This window comes from Danio rerio, chromosome 11, assembly GCF_052040795.2.
Source record: "Danio rerio strain M-AB ecotype USA chromosome 11, GRCz13ab, whole genome shotgun sequence".
Lineage (NCBI taxonomy): Eukaryota > Metazoa > Chordata > Actinopteri > Cypriniformes > Danionidae > Danio > Danio rerio.
This window is the reverse complement of record NC_141031.1, coordinates 44,471,221-44,491,562: the sequence shown is the minus strand read 5'-3', so window position 1 is coordinate 44,491,562 and position 20,342 is coordinate 44,471,221. Positions and strand designations below refer to the sequence as shown.

The 20,342-nt window shown below is 37.5% G+C and overlaps 1 protein-coding gene across 7 annotated transcripts in view; it reads right to left on the bottom strand.

The window, feature by feature from the left end:
- kcnab2a (potassium voltage-gated channel subfamily A regulatory beta subunit 2a) overlaps positions 1-20,342 on the bottom strand; it is a 241,743-nt gene that overhangs the window by 53,923 nt on the left and 167,478 nt on the right. For all 7 annotated transcript variants that reach the window (XM_087274282.2, XM_087274283.2, XM_087274281.1 and 4 more), the window contains 3 exons: positions 12,177-12,220; positions 11,841-11,878; positions 11,353-11,432 (listed from right to left, as the gene is read on the bottom strand). In XM_087274282.2, coding sequence (XP_087130408.1) covers positions 11,353-11,432; positions 11,841-11,878; positions 12,177-12,220 — 162 coding nt within the window. The remainder of the gene's footprint in view (positions 1-11,352; positions 11,433-11,840; positions 11,879-12,176; positions 12,221-20,342) is intronic.

Below are 20,342 nucleotides of genomic sequence, written 5' to 3'. Positions count from 1 at the left end.
ATTTTTAGACCCCTTAAAAAGTTTTACGACCCTTTTCAAGACCCCGCGGACACCCTATTAAGTAAAACTATTCACAATTATTTTTGGTATTTGAAATGACATAATAATAGCTGAAACTAATGCTAAAATAACAGCCATCTTGAAAACCCTGTAAAAAAAATTGTAAGGAAGACAATTAATTATTTGGGGGAGCTGCATATGAAAGAAAGTCTGCTGAACTAATCAGTCTATCAAAAAGATGGATGGACTCTAAATTACACAGAATTTTTCCCACCATTTCCCCTACATGTGACCTGTGTAAGTCTGCTGAAGGCTCCCTGACCCACCTCTTTTGGACGTGCATAAAACTTTATAATTTCTGGTGTGACATATTTAAATGGTTTTCCGATATGTTTGGTTTTACCTTGACACCCGAGCCAGAAATTGCTATATTTGGGTACTCTAGTTCTTTGCTGGATCCTAAAACTGTGGATCCTAAAACTGTGGAAATCAGATTCTGTTCCTCAATTTAAGACATGGTTAACTTATCTCACTCAAATATTGCACATGGAAAGAGTCCGATATGGAGTTATTGATAATCTTGCTAAGTTTTATAATATATGGCAACCATTTCTTGATCATCTGGACCAATATAATGCGGATTCTGAATAGCAGTATAATGCTTAATATGCTCACTACCCCTATTGACTGTCTTTTTGTATTTTCATAGAAACTGTTTATATGCCCTAATTGTTTTTTTAATAATAACTTAATTTTGTTATTTTTTTTATCTTTTTTATTTTCTTTTATCTATTTTTCTTTATTTTAATTATTTTAATTATTATTACCATTATTTTTTTGTATTATCATGCTTTTTCCTGGTATTTTTATTATTGTTGTGTTGTTTGGTAATTATTAATAATGTAAAACTAATAAAAACACTTGTTAAAAAAAAGATGGATGGACATCTTTAATCTTAACTGATTGGATGTTTCAAACTAATTTGGGCTTTACATAAAAACAGAAAGCCGTTGAATGGCGGAAGCTGTTGTGCTTTGATTTAGTGGTCATTAGTAGAAGAGAGTGGTTCATTAATCCACATGAACGTACGGTTCACCGATACACACTGCACTTTCTTCAAAAATAAATAAATAACTTCAAAAGAGTTTCCTCAGGAAAGCAGAACGTCTTCATTAGTACAAATGAATATGCATGCTAGTGTGCTTGCGTTAGCATGTCGAACAGATACAGCTAACCCAGTCTCTTTGTGAACACGTTTCTCTGTCTACTTTTTTTGTGAAATGTAAATTACATTTCTTCAGGTAGGTTTCGTTGTACGTTTCATATTCCAAATCCACTAGAGGGCGCTGTCTACACTTTTAAGAATCTGAAATGCATTACTTAGAGCAGGGGTTCCCAAACCTTTCAGCCCGCGACCCCCAAAATGACAATGCCAGTGACTCATGACCCCCAATATTCTCTGAGGTGGTGGTTATAAATACAGAAACCTTGTATGCAATGACGCACAAACACAAACACACCAATAGACCCAAGTCTATTCTTTGTTTTTTTATGTAAAGTTTTGTTAAGTTTCGTATTGAATTTAAAATATTACTTCTCACCTATAAAGCTCTAAATAATCTAGCTCCTGTTTATCTAACCAACCTTCTGTCTCGCTACAAACCAACTCGCTCTTTAAGATCTCAAAACTCAGGGCTTCTGGTAGTACCTAGAATAGCAAAATCAAGTAAAGGAGGTCGAGCCTTCTCTTTCATGGCTCCTACACTCTGGAATAGCCTTCCTGATAACGTCCGAGGCTCAGACACACTCTCCCAGTTCAAAACTAGATTAAAGACCTATCTGTTTAGTAAAGCATACTCTCAATGCATCACCTAGCGGGTTCCACACTGGCTCCTACATCTTGCTTATATACACTATGAACATCAGCTACGCTAATTATTCTCTTTATTCTCTATTTTCACCTGGGGATACTCATCCCGAGGTCCTCAAATTATGCGGAGTCACTGATTGGATCCAAGACCAGCAACGTGATGATCCCAAGGATTCCATATCCGGGACCAGGCCATATCCTGAGCTGCTGCTGCGCTGATGGTCGTGGGGAGTGGAGATCATGAGTCTGATTCCAGCGACGCTCCAGGGACAGACGAGTCTTCGCTGAGGCCATCTTCCTGCCTAAACCACGGCGAATGAAGCTCTGCACAAGACTTTTGGCCAGCGGAGAAATTAAAATGGTCGTGCCCAACTGAGTCTGGTTCCCTCAAGGTTTTTTTTCTTCACTCCCATCAGGTGAAGTTTTTTTTCCCTCTCCGCTGTCGCCACTGCCTCGCATGGTTCAGGATTTGTAGAGCTACGCATCGATGAATTTGCTCTTCAGTGTTCGAACTCTCAGTAATGATTAAATCACACTGAACTGAGCTAAACTGAACTGAACTTAAACACTAAAACCTGAACCACACGGTTCCAGTTACTATGACCATTTATGTGAAGCTGCTTTGACACAATCTACATTGTAAAAGCGCTATACAAATAAAGCTGAATTGAATTGAATTGAATTGAATGTATGTCAGTGCTGTAAATGGGCTAGAAAGTTTAACCTGGTGTTACAAAATCTGCTGCATCTGACAGTATTGCTGTGTCTTTAGTATAATGTAATTACCCGAGAAGTCGCAATCCAATAGAACTAATAACTATAAGCTACTATAGTAACTATATAGTTTATAGTAACTATAAACGACTATTTTTTTTTCTCTTCAGTAGGTTATTGATAAAATACAGTAAGTCTTAAGGTTTAATAAAAATTATTTGATTTTTGAAAATCACCAGGCGACCGCCCTTCATTGTCCCGAGACCCATTGTCTCCCGACCCCCACTTTGAGAACCTCTGACTTAGAGTACAATTTGTTGTATACAAGTTAATACACGGACAGTTTTTTATTTGCATATGCGTTTGGCACAGCAATTCAGAAAGAAAAGCTGATGTGCACACAGATACATGTATATATGTACAGCACATGTGTGTAAATTAACATGCGTGTTTGCATTCGGGCGCTGCATTTAAGCAGGGCTGTTTGTCTGGTTCTGGCCCGTTGGTTCAGTTGTATGGTAGATGCTGGCGGAGCTGTATTTATTCTAAATGGATAAATAAAACAGAGCTTCCCACTCTCATGTCTTCCCACTCCTCGCACCCCATCGCTGAAGCCCACGCCTAACGCTCAGCTCATGACGGAGCACATTACCAACCGCCAGCCTCACCTCATTTACACAGTTTATTTAAGAAACATCAAGTGTCAGGCAACTTCCCTTGTTTAGAGGAGAGGAAAATGCTCTAATGTGGATGCACACAGCACTGCAGGGAGGAACATCTGAGATGAACTCACTGATCTACAGTTACTGGCAGGACACTAATCTCTCAAATTGGAAATCTCAGATGCAAGGGTCAAAATTACCACTTGTTAAGAGTAAAATAAGAGTAAAATTACAGTAAAAAGTGCTTTGCATGCCCCTGCACGTAGGGAATATTCTTTGATAAGGCCACCAAAACTGGCTCAGTCCCTTTAATTATCTGGGGTCACCACAGCAGAATGAACCACCAACTTATCCAGCACAATTTATGCAATGGATACCCATCCAGCCGCAACCCAGTACTATAAAACACCCATACACTCCTGCATTCACACTCATACACTACGGCAAATTTTAGTTCATCCAATTCCCCTATAGTGCATGTGTTTGGACTGTGGGGGAAACCGCAGCACTTGAAAGAAACCCATAACAACATGGGGAGAACATGCAAACTCCACATAGAAACACCAACTGGTCCAACCGGGACTCAAACCAATTTTTAGCTATATTTTATATTACTTTTTATATACTTAACTATATTGTTTTGGTACTATATGCATTATATTATATTATATTTAAGATAATTTACAATGTGTAGACATTAAAATAAAGAATCAGAAAAATAGGAATAATAAAATATAGGATAGTATGTATACTACAATGTACGTATTTTAAATTTAATTTATATACTTTAAATATATTTCTTTATTTTATTTGATATATTTATGAAGTAAATACGAAGGTTAAAACACACACACAGGCACAAATACACTCGCCGGCCACTTTATTAGGTACACCTGTCCAACTGCTTGTAAATGCAAATTTCTAATCAGCCAATCACATGGCAGCAACTCGATGCATTTAGGCATGTAGACATGATCAAGACGATCTGCTGCAGTTCAAACCGAGCATCAGAATAGGGAAGAAAGATGATTTTCTTGGCAAACTTTGGGCTCATTAGTACCAATTGAGCATCGTGTCAGCGCCACAGCCTACCTGAGTATTGTTGTTGACCATGTCCATCCCTTTATGACCAAGGTGTACTCATCTTCTGATGGCCACTTCCAGCAGGATAACGCGCCATGTCATGAAGCGAGAATCATCTCAGACTGGTGTCTTGAACATGACAATGAGTTCACTGCACTCAAATGGCCTCCACAGTCACCAGTTCACAATCCAATAGAGCAACTTTGGGATGTGGTGGAACGGGAGATTCACATCATGGATGTGCAGCCGAAAAATTAGCAGCAACTGTGTAATGTTATCATGTCAATATGGAGCAAAATCTCCGAGGAATATTTCTTGTTGAATCTATGCCACGAAGGATTAAGGCAGTTCTGAAGGCAAAAGGGGGTCCAACCCTCTACTAGTACGGTGTACCTAATAAAGTGGCCGGTGAGTGTACTTTAGCAATGAAGGTAAAACACATTCTTCTGTGATTATGCCATAAATGTAATATAATATTGTATGTATATATATATATACATAACTAAGCATATGCTACAATAAAAAAATTTTAAATTAAATTATATATATTTTGTTATATTTTAGTAGAAGAAAATTACACATGTATGTGCAGAATTTATGTGAGAATACTGTACATTTATATGTCAGAATAAAGTGCTCATTGTCATATATTACAGTGTGCTGTTCGCTGTATCATTTAAGGTCATGTAAGCTTCTATATTGTCAAAGCAGGATAATCCTACTGATTATAGTGCTTCATCGAGCTCAAGCTGATAAATCTCACTCGTTTAAAACGCTGTAAAAGATGCAACCCTTCCAAGATCCAACTAGAAGTAATACCCAGTCTGCAACTGTGATTTCTGGCATATAAGTAAATGCAAATGACAGTTTAGAGCCCTTCCCGGATCCCAAGATCAACACAGCTGGCTTTGTGCTGAGTGTTTATGACAAGTTCAACACAAACTCCCACGCAAGACATGGAAGAGGAACGCCATTTCCAACAATGCCCTGGGTCAGCTGCCATAGAAATGTGCATTCACCTTTTGACATGACCTCTGCATTTAACGAAAACTTGAGGAAAGTTCATGCAAAAAAAGAACAAATGAACTTATTAAACTGACAACTAGAGCTCACATTTTCTGAGGGGCAGCATCTGTGAAAACCACTGCCACGGCATTACTGTGTCATAAACAGTTAAGCCTGGTTTATACTTCTGCATCAAGTGACCGGCGTGACCCACGGCGCATGCAACGCGCGTAGCTGTGCATTTATACTTCTGCGCGCTGTCTCTGTTGGTCTGCATTAACACTTCCGAAACGCTAGTTGGGAGTAAGGTGTAAATGTTCCTCTGTGTCGAGCTTCTTCTCTGCTGTTTTGCTTTTCCTGAACACTTCCTGGATGTACAAGTGGCTCAAACTTGCTCATTTTGAGGCAGGAACCGGCGGACGTGCAACAACTTTAACTATGAGGTAAACACAAAACAAAACTTTCCATCAGGAGCTCCTTCACGGGACTCCACACTTGTAAACAATCGCTCCATTGGGCTCACGTCCTGCTCGCGCCCTTCGCGCGGCTCTCGGTCCCGCCCAGACTCGTCAGCGATACCAAGCTGACCAATCACGGAGCTTGCACTACGCGTCGTTACAATTTTTGAGAGGTGCACGTCAGCGATGCCGACGGCCACGGCGAAGGGCTATGCGTCAGACGCAGAAGTATAAATCAGCCTTTATAATGCCATGTCCATGATTTAGTTACTAGGGTGTTGCTAGGATATTCTAGATGTTTAATGTCATTCATATCTGTAGCATTTAAAGTATCAAGATAAAACCCACAGGATCATGAACTGAAAAATTTAAATTTACTTGATAACTAATGCCGAGTTCAGACTGCATGATTTTAGCCCCGATTTTGACTCGCCGACAGGTTTCGAGAAATCGACGACAAATGTGTGAAATCACAAATCGGTGCTCGTGCAGGTGAGTGACAATCACACAGTATGATCTATCAAAGACGCGATCTGAGAGAATTGTCGATGAGTCGCTGATGTCTGTGAGATATTTGGCGTGCTGAATATCTGGAGCTGTCTGCGATTCAAATCATGCCGTGTGAAATGTGTTCTGACTGAAAATAACATCGGCGATCACCTACAGCCAATGAGAGAGCAGCATTCACTTGTGTGTGTGTGTGTACCTGCAGGCCAGCGGGAGGCTGGGAGAGAAGTTAAAAGCGCTCATCATTTTCGGTTTATTTTTGGACCCAGGAAATGGAGGAAAAACTAGTGGAGGTCTGACAGGAGCACCCATGTCTGTTTGACGTTTAAAGGGCCATGAAACCCCCTCGTTTCAGCAGGGTTTTTCACACCTCTACTTTGGAAAAAGTCAGAAAAGTGGGCGTGTCCAGCTCTGTTTAGGGGGGAGTGTCGGAGGAAGAAAAGTGGGATGGTGTGGGAGTGTCTATTTGGGTTTGTCTATGATGGTTTTTTACCTACATGGACATCTGTAGTCGAATTATTTGCCAAATTTTTAAATGGTGGACTTTAACTGCAGTTTGGCTCTTTCATTCAGGGAATTCATTCATGCCCCTCGCGACACACGAGATATTTGATTCGAGGAGCTGCTCTAAGCGTGTATTTTTCATGCAGTGTTTGATACCGCACGGCGAATGAGAGAAAAAAATCCTCAGCATTTCCCAGAAACTTAGATGCACACGGCAGGTAGTGTCAGAAAGCCGCGTGTCACTAAATGCGTTAAAAACCCTACACGAGGTTAAAGTTTGGTTGTGGTGCTAACGTGTTTACACTCTGTGCAATAGTTTGTTAGATACGAACAAACTGAATAAACAAAGAGCACTGGTCGCTCACTTACCAAATCTGTAGAGACAGGACAATCACCAGCAACTAGAGCCGCGTCTTTATGAAGAGAATACTACAAGCGAATCCGGATCTCAGCGTTTGCAGATGAGAACAGCTCTCAGGTAATTAATAATCCCCCTTAGACACGTAAGTTATTGTTGTCGAGCGTCGCGTACACTGTTAATCCACACGTGAGTCTGAGCTCTCACAGAGAGAAAATGAAAACGAAACTTAACTGCAGCAAACTATAAAAGCAACACTTCACGCTTGTTTTGCCAACACAACGTGGCGTCTCTGTCCTGAAAACACGGTGATAGTAATGAATATTAATGAAGTTACACAATAGAGCGCGCTGATTGGTTTGAACCAAGCCTTACTCATGCATTAATGCATCACACTGTAAGACGTAATAAGACTCACTCTGGCACAGACGTCCAGTCTGCACGCTGGAATACACGCTATTATGTCATGACCGTGACGCAGCTTCAAAAATTTGTTTCAAACCGGAAGTACGAATTTGCTTGAAATAACGCAAAAACAACCAATTTACACTTTTTAGTGAAATATAGGTGTCCTAATAGTGTTTTTAGCAGTGTGGGACACATATACGACTGTCAACAGCTCAAAAAATGTATTTTGGTGTTTCGTGACCCTTTAATACAGAAAGTTAAAAAAGAAAGTTGGGGAGAAATTGCTAATTCCCTTCAAACCCAGGTGAGCAAACGTGTACATTTTCCACCTCATTAAAGGCTTCTTTTTCATTATGTAGTTAATAACAAAAGATATACGACGTGTTTTTGGCTGTGAGACGTAGTTTGGGTAAAGTTGTCGGCGATTCTTCCTATTGTAAAGTCATGCAATGTTAAAGCTATGGAACAAAATCAATGCCAAAAGTCTTGAATTAAAAAGCTTGTTGAATATCACAAACTGAAAAAAATAATACACCATATGAACAAGTTCTTGCATTTTAATGACTTGAATTCCAGGGTTTGTATTTTTAGGTCCTGAAATTTAACATATCTGTTTATTTAAGCTGTGAATATTTCAACGAAAAAATATTTCAAACACGTTTTCATACTTAAAAATTCAATAATTCATATTCAATTTTCAGATTTCACTTACAAAATATTCAATACCCTTTAAAAATACATTATGGAAGCCTCTATGGATATATTATATATGGTGATATATGGTGATATTCAACAAGCTTTTTAATTCAAGACTTTTGGCATTGATTTTGTTCCATATAAAGCCTTTGTCGTTGATCAATCTTACAGTGTAAACAAAGCAGCGACGAAACGCTAGCCCAGATAGTCATGCAGTGTGAAAACATCTGTGACACGACTACTTTGAAAATCATGCAGTCTGAACTCAGCATAAGATTAAAACATCCAACCCAAGGTGATTCTGAAAACCTACCCCTATATACATTTCTGGAGAGCGCCAAATACGTCAAAGGAGATTGACGTTTCGCGAATCCACCAGAGGCCGCTGTGTATGCTTTTTGAGATCTCAAATTTCTCTCGCGTGTGCCATTCTAGCCTGCTGTTCTTGCATAAATCCACCAGAGACTGCTGCCGACTGACTGACTGACCGACCAACCGACTGAATCTGGAAATCTGGAACCTGATTAACAGTAAATTGACTTTCCTGCACCACACTTAAATTTTTATGCTATTTTTTGACATTATTATGGCTATTTTTAGTATTTTTCTTATCAGCATATCTTATGTTGATAAATAATGTTTGCATTTGAAACTTTTTAGGCCGTTTCCACTGAGTGGTGTGGTACGGTTTGGTTTGGTCCACTTTTATGGCCGTTTCCACTGTCAAATGGCCCATTTTCACTGAGTGGTACAGTACAGGTCGGTATGGGTCACCTTTATCAGGCTTGCGTATCCACTAATAAACGGGTACTAAACAATGCTAAACAATGGTTCTCTTTTGGTGAGTGTGGTGTACGACAGAAAGTTTCAGTTGACGGCATTTTCGCTCGAGAAAATATCTACAGTAAAGCTGTCTGGGTCGTTCACATATCATATAACAAGCACTTCTCACAAAACAGATGCTTTATACAGATAAATACTTGCGTGTAAATGTTTATTACTAACTTTTCTACGTAAATTATTTGATTATAACTGCAGATCAATACGAAATAGCCTACTGTAACGTCTGCAATTATATAAAATAAATATAGAAATGCAACATATATGAACACATACAGCCCCCTATATTACCAATTATAGAAAAACTACACACAGCATACATTTAGTCCTTATTTACATTCAAAACAACATGAAATATAGCCCACAGTCAGTGCAAATCTCTCATCTGTGTCTGTAATCTTCAGCAGCACATGTAGCCTCTATTTAAGAATAATTCCGTCATTCCCAGTTCATAATAGTCCAAAAGGAGATGATGATAGTTAAACATGGCAGTTTGTTCACGTTTGCTGAAAAATTAATTTGCTCCTCACGTACGTTCAGTTTGATCACGTATGCCAGTTTCTGACAGGATCAGATTTTTAAAAGCACATCAATAATCAAGTGCTAGTTATTACAATGAGCTCAAGAAGTTTGTTAGTTCAGATGTAGACGTGCGGCAAGCACAAGCAAGAAAGAGAAAGCACTCGCGCTTTAGACTAGCTCAAAAAAAACTACAGGGCACAGTAAAATCTGCTCTTCTTCTTGGCTTTTGTGGCTGTTCATCAAGACATTTGTACATTCTGACACCCACTTTATTTTGTACAATCAATCAGGCAGTGAAGATCAAAGGATCTGATGAATTTATTCTATCTATACCAAGGTCCCGGTGTAAGCGAAGTGGGGATCAGGCTTTTGCTGTTGTTGCCCCAAAACTCTGGAACGGGCTTCCGCCCCACATCAGACACGCTCCAACTCTATCCGTTTTTAAAAAGCGTTTGAAACACCATCTTTGTTCTTTAGTATTTGAGCCTTTTTAATGTTGAGGGGTTTGCCTTTTGTTTTAATTGTTATGTATGTGATGTAGATTTTATTTTTAGTATTGATTGTGTTCAGCACTTTGGGCAACGTCGTGTTGTAAAAAATGTGCTATATAAATGAACTAACTAACTAAGATTAGAGATTTTTAAAGAAAACAAACCTTAAACGTGGAGATTTGTGATGGTATAAAGTTCACCAGATGCACTTGAACTGAGGTACAGAAAATTAAATGTCGTTCTGCAAATAACCTATTGAAATATATATGCATGCAACACATATTTTGTGGTCCATGGTAGAGGTCTGCATTCCCGCGGGCGCCGACCAGATTTCTACGGCGCGGGTATAAATTTCCGAATAAATCACGGGAGCGGTCAGTAACGGGTTTAATTTGGGACGGGAGCGGGCTGTCTAGCAATATCGCTCTCGACTCCCGAGTGAGCACGCGTATGTATGTGTGTAAATGAAATAGTGCGATGCTGTGTTTAGCTTGTTTGTTGCAGTATGTGTGTTTGTGTGTGTGTGTGTGTGTGTGTGTGTGTGTATGTATGCGCACGTGCGAATGAGAGATGTGTGTATGTGTGTGTGTGTGTGTGTGTGTGTGTGTGTGTGTGTGTGTGTGTGTGTGTGTGTGTGTGTGTGTGCGCGCGCGCGCGCATGAGAGATAGAGAGCTTTGCCTCATTGCCTGTGTTTGTGCTTGGTGCTTATGAGTGTGTGTTAAGAGGGCGCGCGCGCGCGAATGAGAGAGAAAGCTTTGTCTGTGTGTGTGTGTGCTTGGTGCTGTGCGTGTGTGTGTTTATACAGACAGCTTGTTATAGGCTGTCTGGACTGTATAACTGGGTGATTTTTCGGTTTTGTTCTCCCCCCGCTCTTTAGCGGGATCGGGCGCGGCGGATAGAAAACAGGGCGGGTCGGGCAGTGGGACATCAAGTGCTTAATATAAGCGGGAGCGGTCGCGTTCCGGCTAAAACCTGGCGGGTGCGGGCGGGAGCGGGATTCAAATTTAGTCCCGGGCAGATCTCTAGTCCATGGTCACATGCTGCTATTATCGCCAATAATATTACATAATTGCCATGAGATTATTATGGTGTTAGATACACTGTACCATTAGCATTAAATTTGATAACCAAATTGTATACACAAAGTAAACAAAAAGAGCATATTTGCCACATGGTACCGTGGCGCTCTTTCATTTCCTAGGGTGGGCTGTGTGCTTATTTTGGCGCACTCACTTTCCTGCAGCGTAGACCTCTGCCGTGTCGAACAGATTGATCCCGTTCTCGTACGCCAGAGTCATCAGCTGCTCTGCCATCTGTCAGAAGAGGAGGATCCAGCATTCAAGGTGTTGCAGTCTATTCAATAATTAAACACTCCATTCTTCACTGTGTTACTTGTACAGTACGAGCTGGCTATTAAACTATATCGCATGCATTTATGTGTGAAGGGTGTGTGATGCTTATTTGTCGATGATATCATCCTCACTGTTGTTATGGACCGACATTATCAAGTAGATAACAAGCTTTGCATGTCTTGAAGGTCCAAATGCACTGACTGTGTGATGACGAAGCCGATTAAAATGATCTCACAATGCAAGTTACAGTAGCAGGAAATCTGTTTGTTAAATTTGCGAAGTTATGACATAGTACTAAGCAATAAAAGTAACATGGTTTAAATAAAATACACATCAAGAGCGTTTAGTCAGTGTTTAGACTCATTATACCTCATCCGTGATCTGCCCTCCAAACGTCACCCATGTTCCTGTAAAGAGATCTACAATCAGTCAGTGCTTCACAGCAGATAACGCAGCTCTAAATGATTATCAGTGATCCAGCGCTGACACTGAAGAGTAAAGCCTTAAGATGAAGCTGCAGATAACATGGATAATCTGTAATGCCCTGCTGAAGAGAACAGAACAATTGCTTTCAGAGGTCTGACACTGATGACATCTGCTCGCTCGAGAGAGAAAATAAAGGAAACTACAAAAGCTGGATTTGTTGGTTGCAGGTTTTGCTTATCTACTTTGCAACAGGCCTTGATAAAGAAGCCCAAAACTCACCTAATCCAAGACATGAGACTCTCAGGCCAGACTTCCCCAGGTTTCTGGAAAAAAAGGAAATAAAGTCAATGAATAATTAGCTTTTCTCATCACTTTGTTCGATCTATTAATCAGTGTTAGATCACTGCTGTTTCCTTTGGATAGAATACAAGGGTGCACTGCATGTATGCTTAATGGAGTTAATGAGCATAGTATAAGTCACAGACACAGCCATATCACCCTGCAGCCCGAGACCGGTTACTCACTGAAGCTAAGCCTGGTCAGCACCTGGATGGGAGACCACATGGGAAAACTAGGTTGCTGTTGGAAGTGGTGTTAATGAGGCGCTCGACCTGTAGTCTGTGTGGGTCCTAACACCTCAGTAAAAGTGAAGGGGACACTATACTGTCAGTGAGCACCGTCTTTCTAATGAGACGTTAAACTGAGGTCCTGACTCTCTGTGGTCATTAAAAATCCAATGGCACTTCTCGTGAAGAGTTGGAGTGTAAAGCCGCCTTTCCACTGCACACGACAAACGACAAACGACAAGTGGCAGACCGGAAGTCATTAATCTCCAATGGAGAGCAGTCCGGGAGCTGCGTTGAGTTCCGATCATCTCCGTATGCGGAAAATTCGGATCCGAATTGAGCTGTGGATCTGTTAAAATATTTGAACTCCTGCGACTAGACCGTATGCGACCTGCCAACCGGATATGATGTATTCCAGTGTTGCCCAAGTAGGTCCGTGCGCGCGAGATGAGAAATAGGAGTTTATTTGGTTCTTTTTTGAATTATAAAAAGTCTATATTAAAGAAAAACTTTTCTGTTCATAAATGTAAGTAAGAAAGTAATAAAAATATATATATTTTAATGTTGTCTCCACATTCCCTCCAATATTTTAGCGGTCTATGAGTTTCTAGTATTCATTCATCCATTAAACTATGTAAACGCACAGAGAATAAAGGCTATTGCTTTTGCAGTCCTTTATTTCAGACACCGTTGAGAATCACCTTCTCCCCCGTGGTGCACGACAATACTGAAAATACTGTGCGGCTGCCACAAGGGGGCGTATTCCGACAGTCATGTCCAAATGTTGTGTGCAGTGGAAAGGCGGCTTAACCCTGGTGTTCTGGCCCTTGCCCATCATAGCCGCCCAACCCTTCCTCATGATTGAGAAGCACTTTGGGTGTATTTGGGGCCATACATGAAAAATGCGCTATGTAAATAAATATTACATTATATTGGGAGTTAAATAAGCATAGTATCATAATCAAAAAAAATTATATTTATATTATAATATTAGTTACAATAAAATAACCGATGTTAAATTATTTAAAACGAATTAAAAAAAAATTAAATATCTCAATTAAACATAAATGAAGAATTATTGCCGAAATTTTGTTTTAATATTAAATGTAATAATATAAAATGCATTGCGATGGGCATAGCGACAGGTTAAAAATTGCAGTATTAATTAGAAACGATATTATTTATTTTAAATAACTGATTTTAAATGATAAATATACAATTAAATGAAAAATGCTTTCCAAAAAAAAAAAAAACATACACGATTGAAGGCAAAATTATTTGCACATTTTTAAAAACACAATATTTTAATATTAGTGTTTTTTTCCAGACAAAAGTCTTATTTCTTGTAGTCTGGCTGAAATAAAAGCAATTTTATTTTATTATAATCATTACTTTTTTTTAAAGTCAGTATTATTAGTCCCTCTAAATTTTTATGTTTTTAATAATTGGCTAGTTAAGCCAAACTGCACTTTAAGCAGAAAACGAATATTTACAAAACATTTGTAAAATATTATGTACTGTACTATCATCATAGAAATTAGTTATTAGAATGATTATATTAAAAAATGTGTTCTCTCCGTTAAACAATGCTTTTACCAAATAATTTATATTACACAGGCGCAATATTAATTTAACCTTCAACAATTACATTTTGACAATTGAAATTATATGAATAATGTTAAATACAGATCTAACCTAATGCAATACTTCACTCAACACTTTACTCAGATTTCACCAAGTCAAGTTTAAGACTTTTACAGACACTTTTAAAAGCAGCATGATTAACATTTCACACATACTGTATACAAGTGTATATATTGTCCCTCTCTCTTTAAAAAGTTCTTAAACACATATTTTAAATAATATAAATACATGGAAAAACTTTAACCAAATGTTACTGTGAGGAAGATAATTAAATCATGTTGGTGAATATAATTAATAATCAAAACTTTGTTAAATCTGTTGATTGGATGAGTGTTGAGGATAGATTTCATGCTTTACATGGACAAAAGAAAATTAAGACCTGTTTAAAATTATTTAATGACCCACAACACAATATTTCGGCAAATTTAAGACTTTTCAAGGCCTGAAATATGTTTTGTTTTCTGAAGATTTAAGACCCTGCATTACTGTGCTATATATTCATAATTAAAGCAGGGGTGTCCACTCTCAGTCCTGGAGGTGCATGTGTCCAGGAGAGTTAGCTCCCCTTCAACCCTAATCAAACACACCTGAACCAGCTAATCAAGCTTGTACTTGATATATTTACTAGATCTTGTGTTGAAGCAAGTTAGAGCAAAACTCTAGGACCCTCCAGGATAGATGCAATAAAGCATCACACCATAATTTAGCAGCAGACAAACAATACTGGAATCAATCCAAATCAAGTCTCCTGTCTATATACTCCAAGCTATAGACAGCAAGGCAGCTCACTATAGGATTTGAGTCTTGATCAGAGAAGCATTGAGGTTTCTCGGTGACCACAGCCTGGGCCCTATACAAGCCCCCGGGGAGCATATGGAGTTTGTACGCCAGCCTGCTGACTGATGCATCATGGGGAAAATGAGACTCAACAGAGCCTGAGGGCAGATTTCTCACCCCAGGGGCTTCTGGGAGTGAGGAAGAATATGAAGCTTACACTATAGAGACAGCAGATATAATGAAGAGCACCAGAGTCACACACACACACACACACACACACACACACACACACACACACACACACACACACACACACACACACACACACACACACACTCACACACACTCACACACACACACACACACACACACGGGGAGCTTTTCAACTTCTGCAGTGTCTCAGAGGACAGAGGTGCCGCAGGTTTGGACACAACTTTCTTGTGTTCACTTTTTAAGACTTTGTTGTTTTAGTTTGACTTCAATTTTAGATTGCACTGCCAAGAAAACTGCTGTAAAATAAGATCAGTGTAGTGTTAAAAGCCAAACAGATGATATAATGACAATTTGTAAAGGTTCATTCCTTCATTCATTCATTCATTTATTTCCTTTTTGGCTTAGTCCCTTTATTCATCTGGGGTCACCACAGCGGAATGAACCGCCAACTTATCCAGCACGTTTTATGCAGCGGATGCCCTTTAAGCTGCAACCCATCTTGGGGAAAAATCCATACACTTTCATACACAACGGACAATTTAGATTTCCCAATTCACCTGTACCGCATGTGTTTGGACTTTGGGGGACACCAGAGCACCCGGAGGAAACCCACGCAAACGCAGGGAGAACATGCAAACTCCACACAGAAACGCCTTTGGAAAGGTTTACATGAATAAAAAAGTTTAAGTAAAACATAAATAAAATAAAACTAAATTACAGCAGAATTCTGAAATGAACAAAACAGAAAAACAACATGAACTTCACTGGTTTAGCTGTACTTGTGAGGGCTAAGAGTAAGAGTAATAAATTATCTAATAATAAATTAATAAATTATCTGATGAAAAATTTACTCAAGTAAATAGTTATTTATAATTTTGTGTATATTTTATATATATATATATATATATATATATATATATATATATATATATATATATATATATATATATATATATATATATATATATATATATATATATAAATTATGTAGCCTCCCTGTTATTATTTTCCCAATTTCTTTTCAAGAAATTCAACGGGGACAGGATTTTTTCAGCACATTTCTAAACATAATAGTTTTAATAACTCATCTCCAATAACTGATTTATTTTCTCTTTGTCAGGATGATTTTTCAAGATACTTCTATACAGCTTAATGTGACATTTAAAGGCTTAACTAGGTTCATTAGGTTAACTAGGCAGGTTAGGGTAATTATCAGTTATAAGTTATTGTATAATGATGGTTTGTTCTGTAGACAGTCGGAAAAAAAAATTAGCTTAAAGGGGCTAAAAATTAAAAAATTTAAAACTGCTTTTTTTCTAGCTGAAATAAAGCAAATAAGACTTTCTTCAGAAGAAAAAAATATTATCAGACATACTGTGAAAATTTCCTTGCTCTGTTCAACATCATTTGGGAAAAAAAAAAAAAAAAAGGGGGGGGGGGGGGGGGGCGAATAATTCTGACTTCAACTGTACATACACATGGTTTCCGCTACATTCATTCTTCCATGGCGGGGCGCCACACCAAAATTGATCCTACCACGGCTGCATCACAACTTTTCATTCAAAACATTGTTGTTTATTTATTTTTTTATAGCGGGTGATAATAAAACCAAAAAGTATAAAAAGGTAAGTGAATTATAACAGAGCAAACTTTTCGGTAACCGTAGTAGGGCTGTGCGCTGTTTGTTTAACTCAATGTGGTTACGTGCCGACTGACTGACAGGTGCGTGATGCCAGCAAACATGATGTATAGCTGTTTCACTTTACTTAAGGATGCATTAATACCGCTCTGTAGGTCTATTGGAGACATTCATAAATATTCCTAGCAAATAAAATAAATGTTGAAGACATACTTGTAACATAAACGCACTAAATCGCACTTTAGCAGTGTTTATTTGAGAGCGCACAAGAACATGCGCTTGAGCAGTGTATATTCGAGGGGCGTGCAAGAAATTTTGTGCATGAGCAGAAGTAATCGGCTCACACACACACACACACACACACACACACACACACACACACACACACACACACACACACACACACACACACACACACACACACACACACACACATATATATATATATATATATATATATATATATATATATATATATAAACATCAAAGTATAAATGTATGCATATATATATTCAAAAAATATAAAATGTGTCAAATATAAATTCTTATAGTTTGAACACTGCAAAATCCATGCCGAATTGTGTGATATTATTTTTAAAAAAACATGACATCTTATTTAATCCCACACAGGAACATGTTCTGCTTTCATAACTTGAATTATTGGGTCAATCATCATGCAATGTGAATGCTTTCTTTTTTGGAAATAAGTGACCAAGTCATTATTAAAAGGACAATCCTAATACTGCTGCGTATGATTATTTTTGCATATACAGTATAAAGCCCAGCCCTAGTATCTGGCGTCTGTACCCGAGCATGTACATGAATAAAGTGGTGTGTAACAGGGATTAGAGATGATATAACAAGCTGTCTGTGTGAGTAGGAGTACAAGGCTTGTATGTGCATGTTTCTAGAGAGTGGGGTTGGTGTGTGTGTGTGTTTGTGTGGGGGTGTCCTTGTTGGATTAGAAACATGTAGGTGTCCGGTGCATTGAAAGAGAGACCGCAGTGGGTCACAGTGAGCCACAAGCTGCATTGGATCCAAAAAGTAACCCGCAGACCGGACGTTTCTTTTCATGATTTCCTATTCAAAAAGACATCTGCTGAGATTTTTTTTTTTTTAACAGCGGATCAGCACAAAAGTTCAAAAAGACATGAGCGGTCCAATTTTTTTTCCTTCAGACATGAGGGAATCTTGAAGATAACAAGCTAATGTCTTCATCTGCAGTGGATAATTTACTATGAGAAAAGAGATGAGTGTCTGCTCAAAACTGGTTTTACGATTGTGGGAAAATATATATCACTTTATATTTTCATCAATATTTGTAATAATATTATTATTATTGTTGCTACTTATTTATTATTATTATTACTAAATTATTATATTTTTCTTTTTTATATTTATTCATTTATTTGGCTATTTTCTGTTAATGTCTGTATATTGTAAATATATACTTATAAGTAGGGACAGACGGCATCTGCAGACGTTTTTAGCTATTTCCGCTGAGAATTTTAGTAAACAAATCTGTGGATTTCTGTGGAATTATTTTGGGAATATCATAACTAAAACTTTAATATGTGAAAAAATGATATCTTTTTAAACTTTTATTTAATGCTTAAAATGCAAATCCAATTAGATTCACTTTATTTGGTAAACAAAGCAAGTCTCTCATGTAATATCTCTACTAAAAGATAGTATATACTATATTTATTTATGACACTCTGTACTTATTCTAGTTATATTTCTTTAATTTGTATTTAATTTGTGTGTTCTTTAATGTGTTTAATTTCTTGTTTTAATCTTTGCTTTGAATTTTATTCGACATTCTGGGTGACTTAATAGTGTTCAACGCAATCATTTTTTTAAAAGCAGAGTATAAAAACCAATGATTTTAACCAATGATATTAATAAGAACCAATTTGTGCATTAAATTATAGTAATCACAAATGAGAAAACATATACATTTTGCTATGTGTGATGGTGAATTGCACTTATAGGAAGCTTTTAAACATTAATAATGAAATAAAACTATGTGAATTTAAAGCTGTGTTCTCCACCCCCACAGGTTATGCCCACTTCTGTGGCATTTTTCTAATAAATAATAAAAAATAAAAAATTTAAAATTAAACAAATGAATAAATAATACAAAATTAAATTTACCATTTTAATTTACAATTAAATTTATTTAACAAAATAATAAATAAAACAAAAATAAATAAATAAATAAATAAATAAATAATAAAATAAATAAATAAAAACAAACTAACAAAAAATAAAATAAGAAAAGAAAAAGAAAAAGAAATAAAATCAAATAATACATAATAAATCAAACAAACAAAAGTAAAAAATAATTAAACAAAATAATTTAAATAAATAAATAAAAACAAACTAACAAGTAAATAGAATATAATAAAAAATAAAATAAATAATTAAATGAAAATAAATAAAATAAATTTTATAAATAAAACAATGAAAATAAATAAATAAATAAATACGATAAACTGTGACGAGAAATAACTGTTGCTGAAACAAGCTCATGACACTTTTAAGACTTGCAATGAGTTTCTGAGCTACAATATTTACTGTACATTTGTGATATGTAAATCTATGTCAGTGACACATAATAACAGTGCTTATGTTTTGTCAATGTAGAGTACCGTTCAATAGTGATCCTAATGGAAAAGGCTCAAGCAGAATATGTTGCTATGGTTACCTGATCAGACGAGCACGACTTCAGCTTAAGAGCATCTATTTGGTGAAAACATCTATTTTGACTTGCTTGTAATCTAGCTTTTATGTCAAAAATTCATTTATATATGCAAATATGCACTTTCAAAGAACCCCAAAACTTTAATTTCCTCCCAAAATACCTATGATTCGCACTTGGTGAGGTGTTGCAGCACACACACTCAGTGTGCTTTTGCATGATAACCATTCAATAATACACCGGTCGGTGTGATTGAGTTGAAACATGAATACAGTCATGTGACAAAGACCTATCTCATCTCTGGCTGCCAAAAAGGAGTTCGTTATTCTCATTATGCACTTCAATTAGCACCCAGAAAGAAAGCGCCAATATGCCACAAAGGCTGTTTATGCTTCATTCATTGGTTGTGCTCTTGCTGATCATGTGAATAAGATCTGAGATATGGAGACGGTTTTCATGGTTGGATGTTTGCGACATCAAACAAACTATACCTAACATGATTAGTACAGAATAAACCAGAACTCCACTGCTGTCTACAGCAACAAATGAATGACTGAAGTCGTGTAAAAGCCCACTCAAACCAAGTACAATAATTATACAAATAACTATATTTGCATCTACATTGATGACTGATAAAAATCAGTGTAAGTTCTCAGCGTGTTACAAGCAGAGACGTATAAAGTAGACCCAGACTTAGGGTGCTTTCACACCTGCCTTATTTAGTTCGATTGAATCGCACTAGAGTTCGTTTTCCCTCTTGGTGCGGTTCGTTTGGGCAGGTGAGAATGCAGCAATCGTACCTGAGTGTGCACCAAAAGCGGACCAAATAAGCGTACTGAGACCTGCTTGAAGAGGTGGTCTCTGTACGCTTTCAAACGAACCCTGGAGCGGTTTGTTTGTGG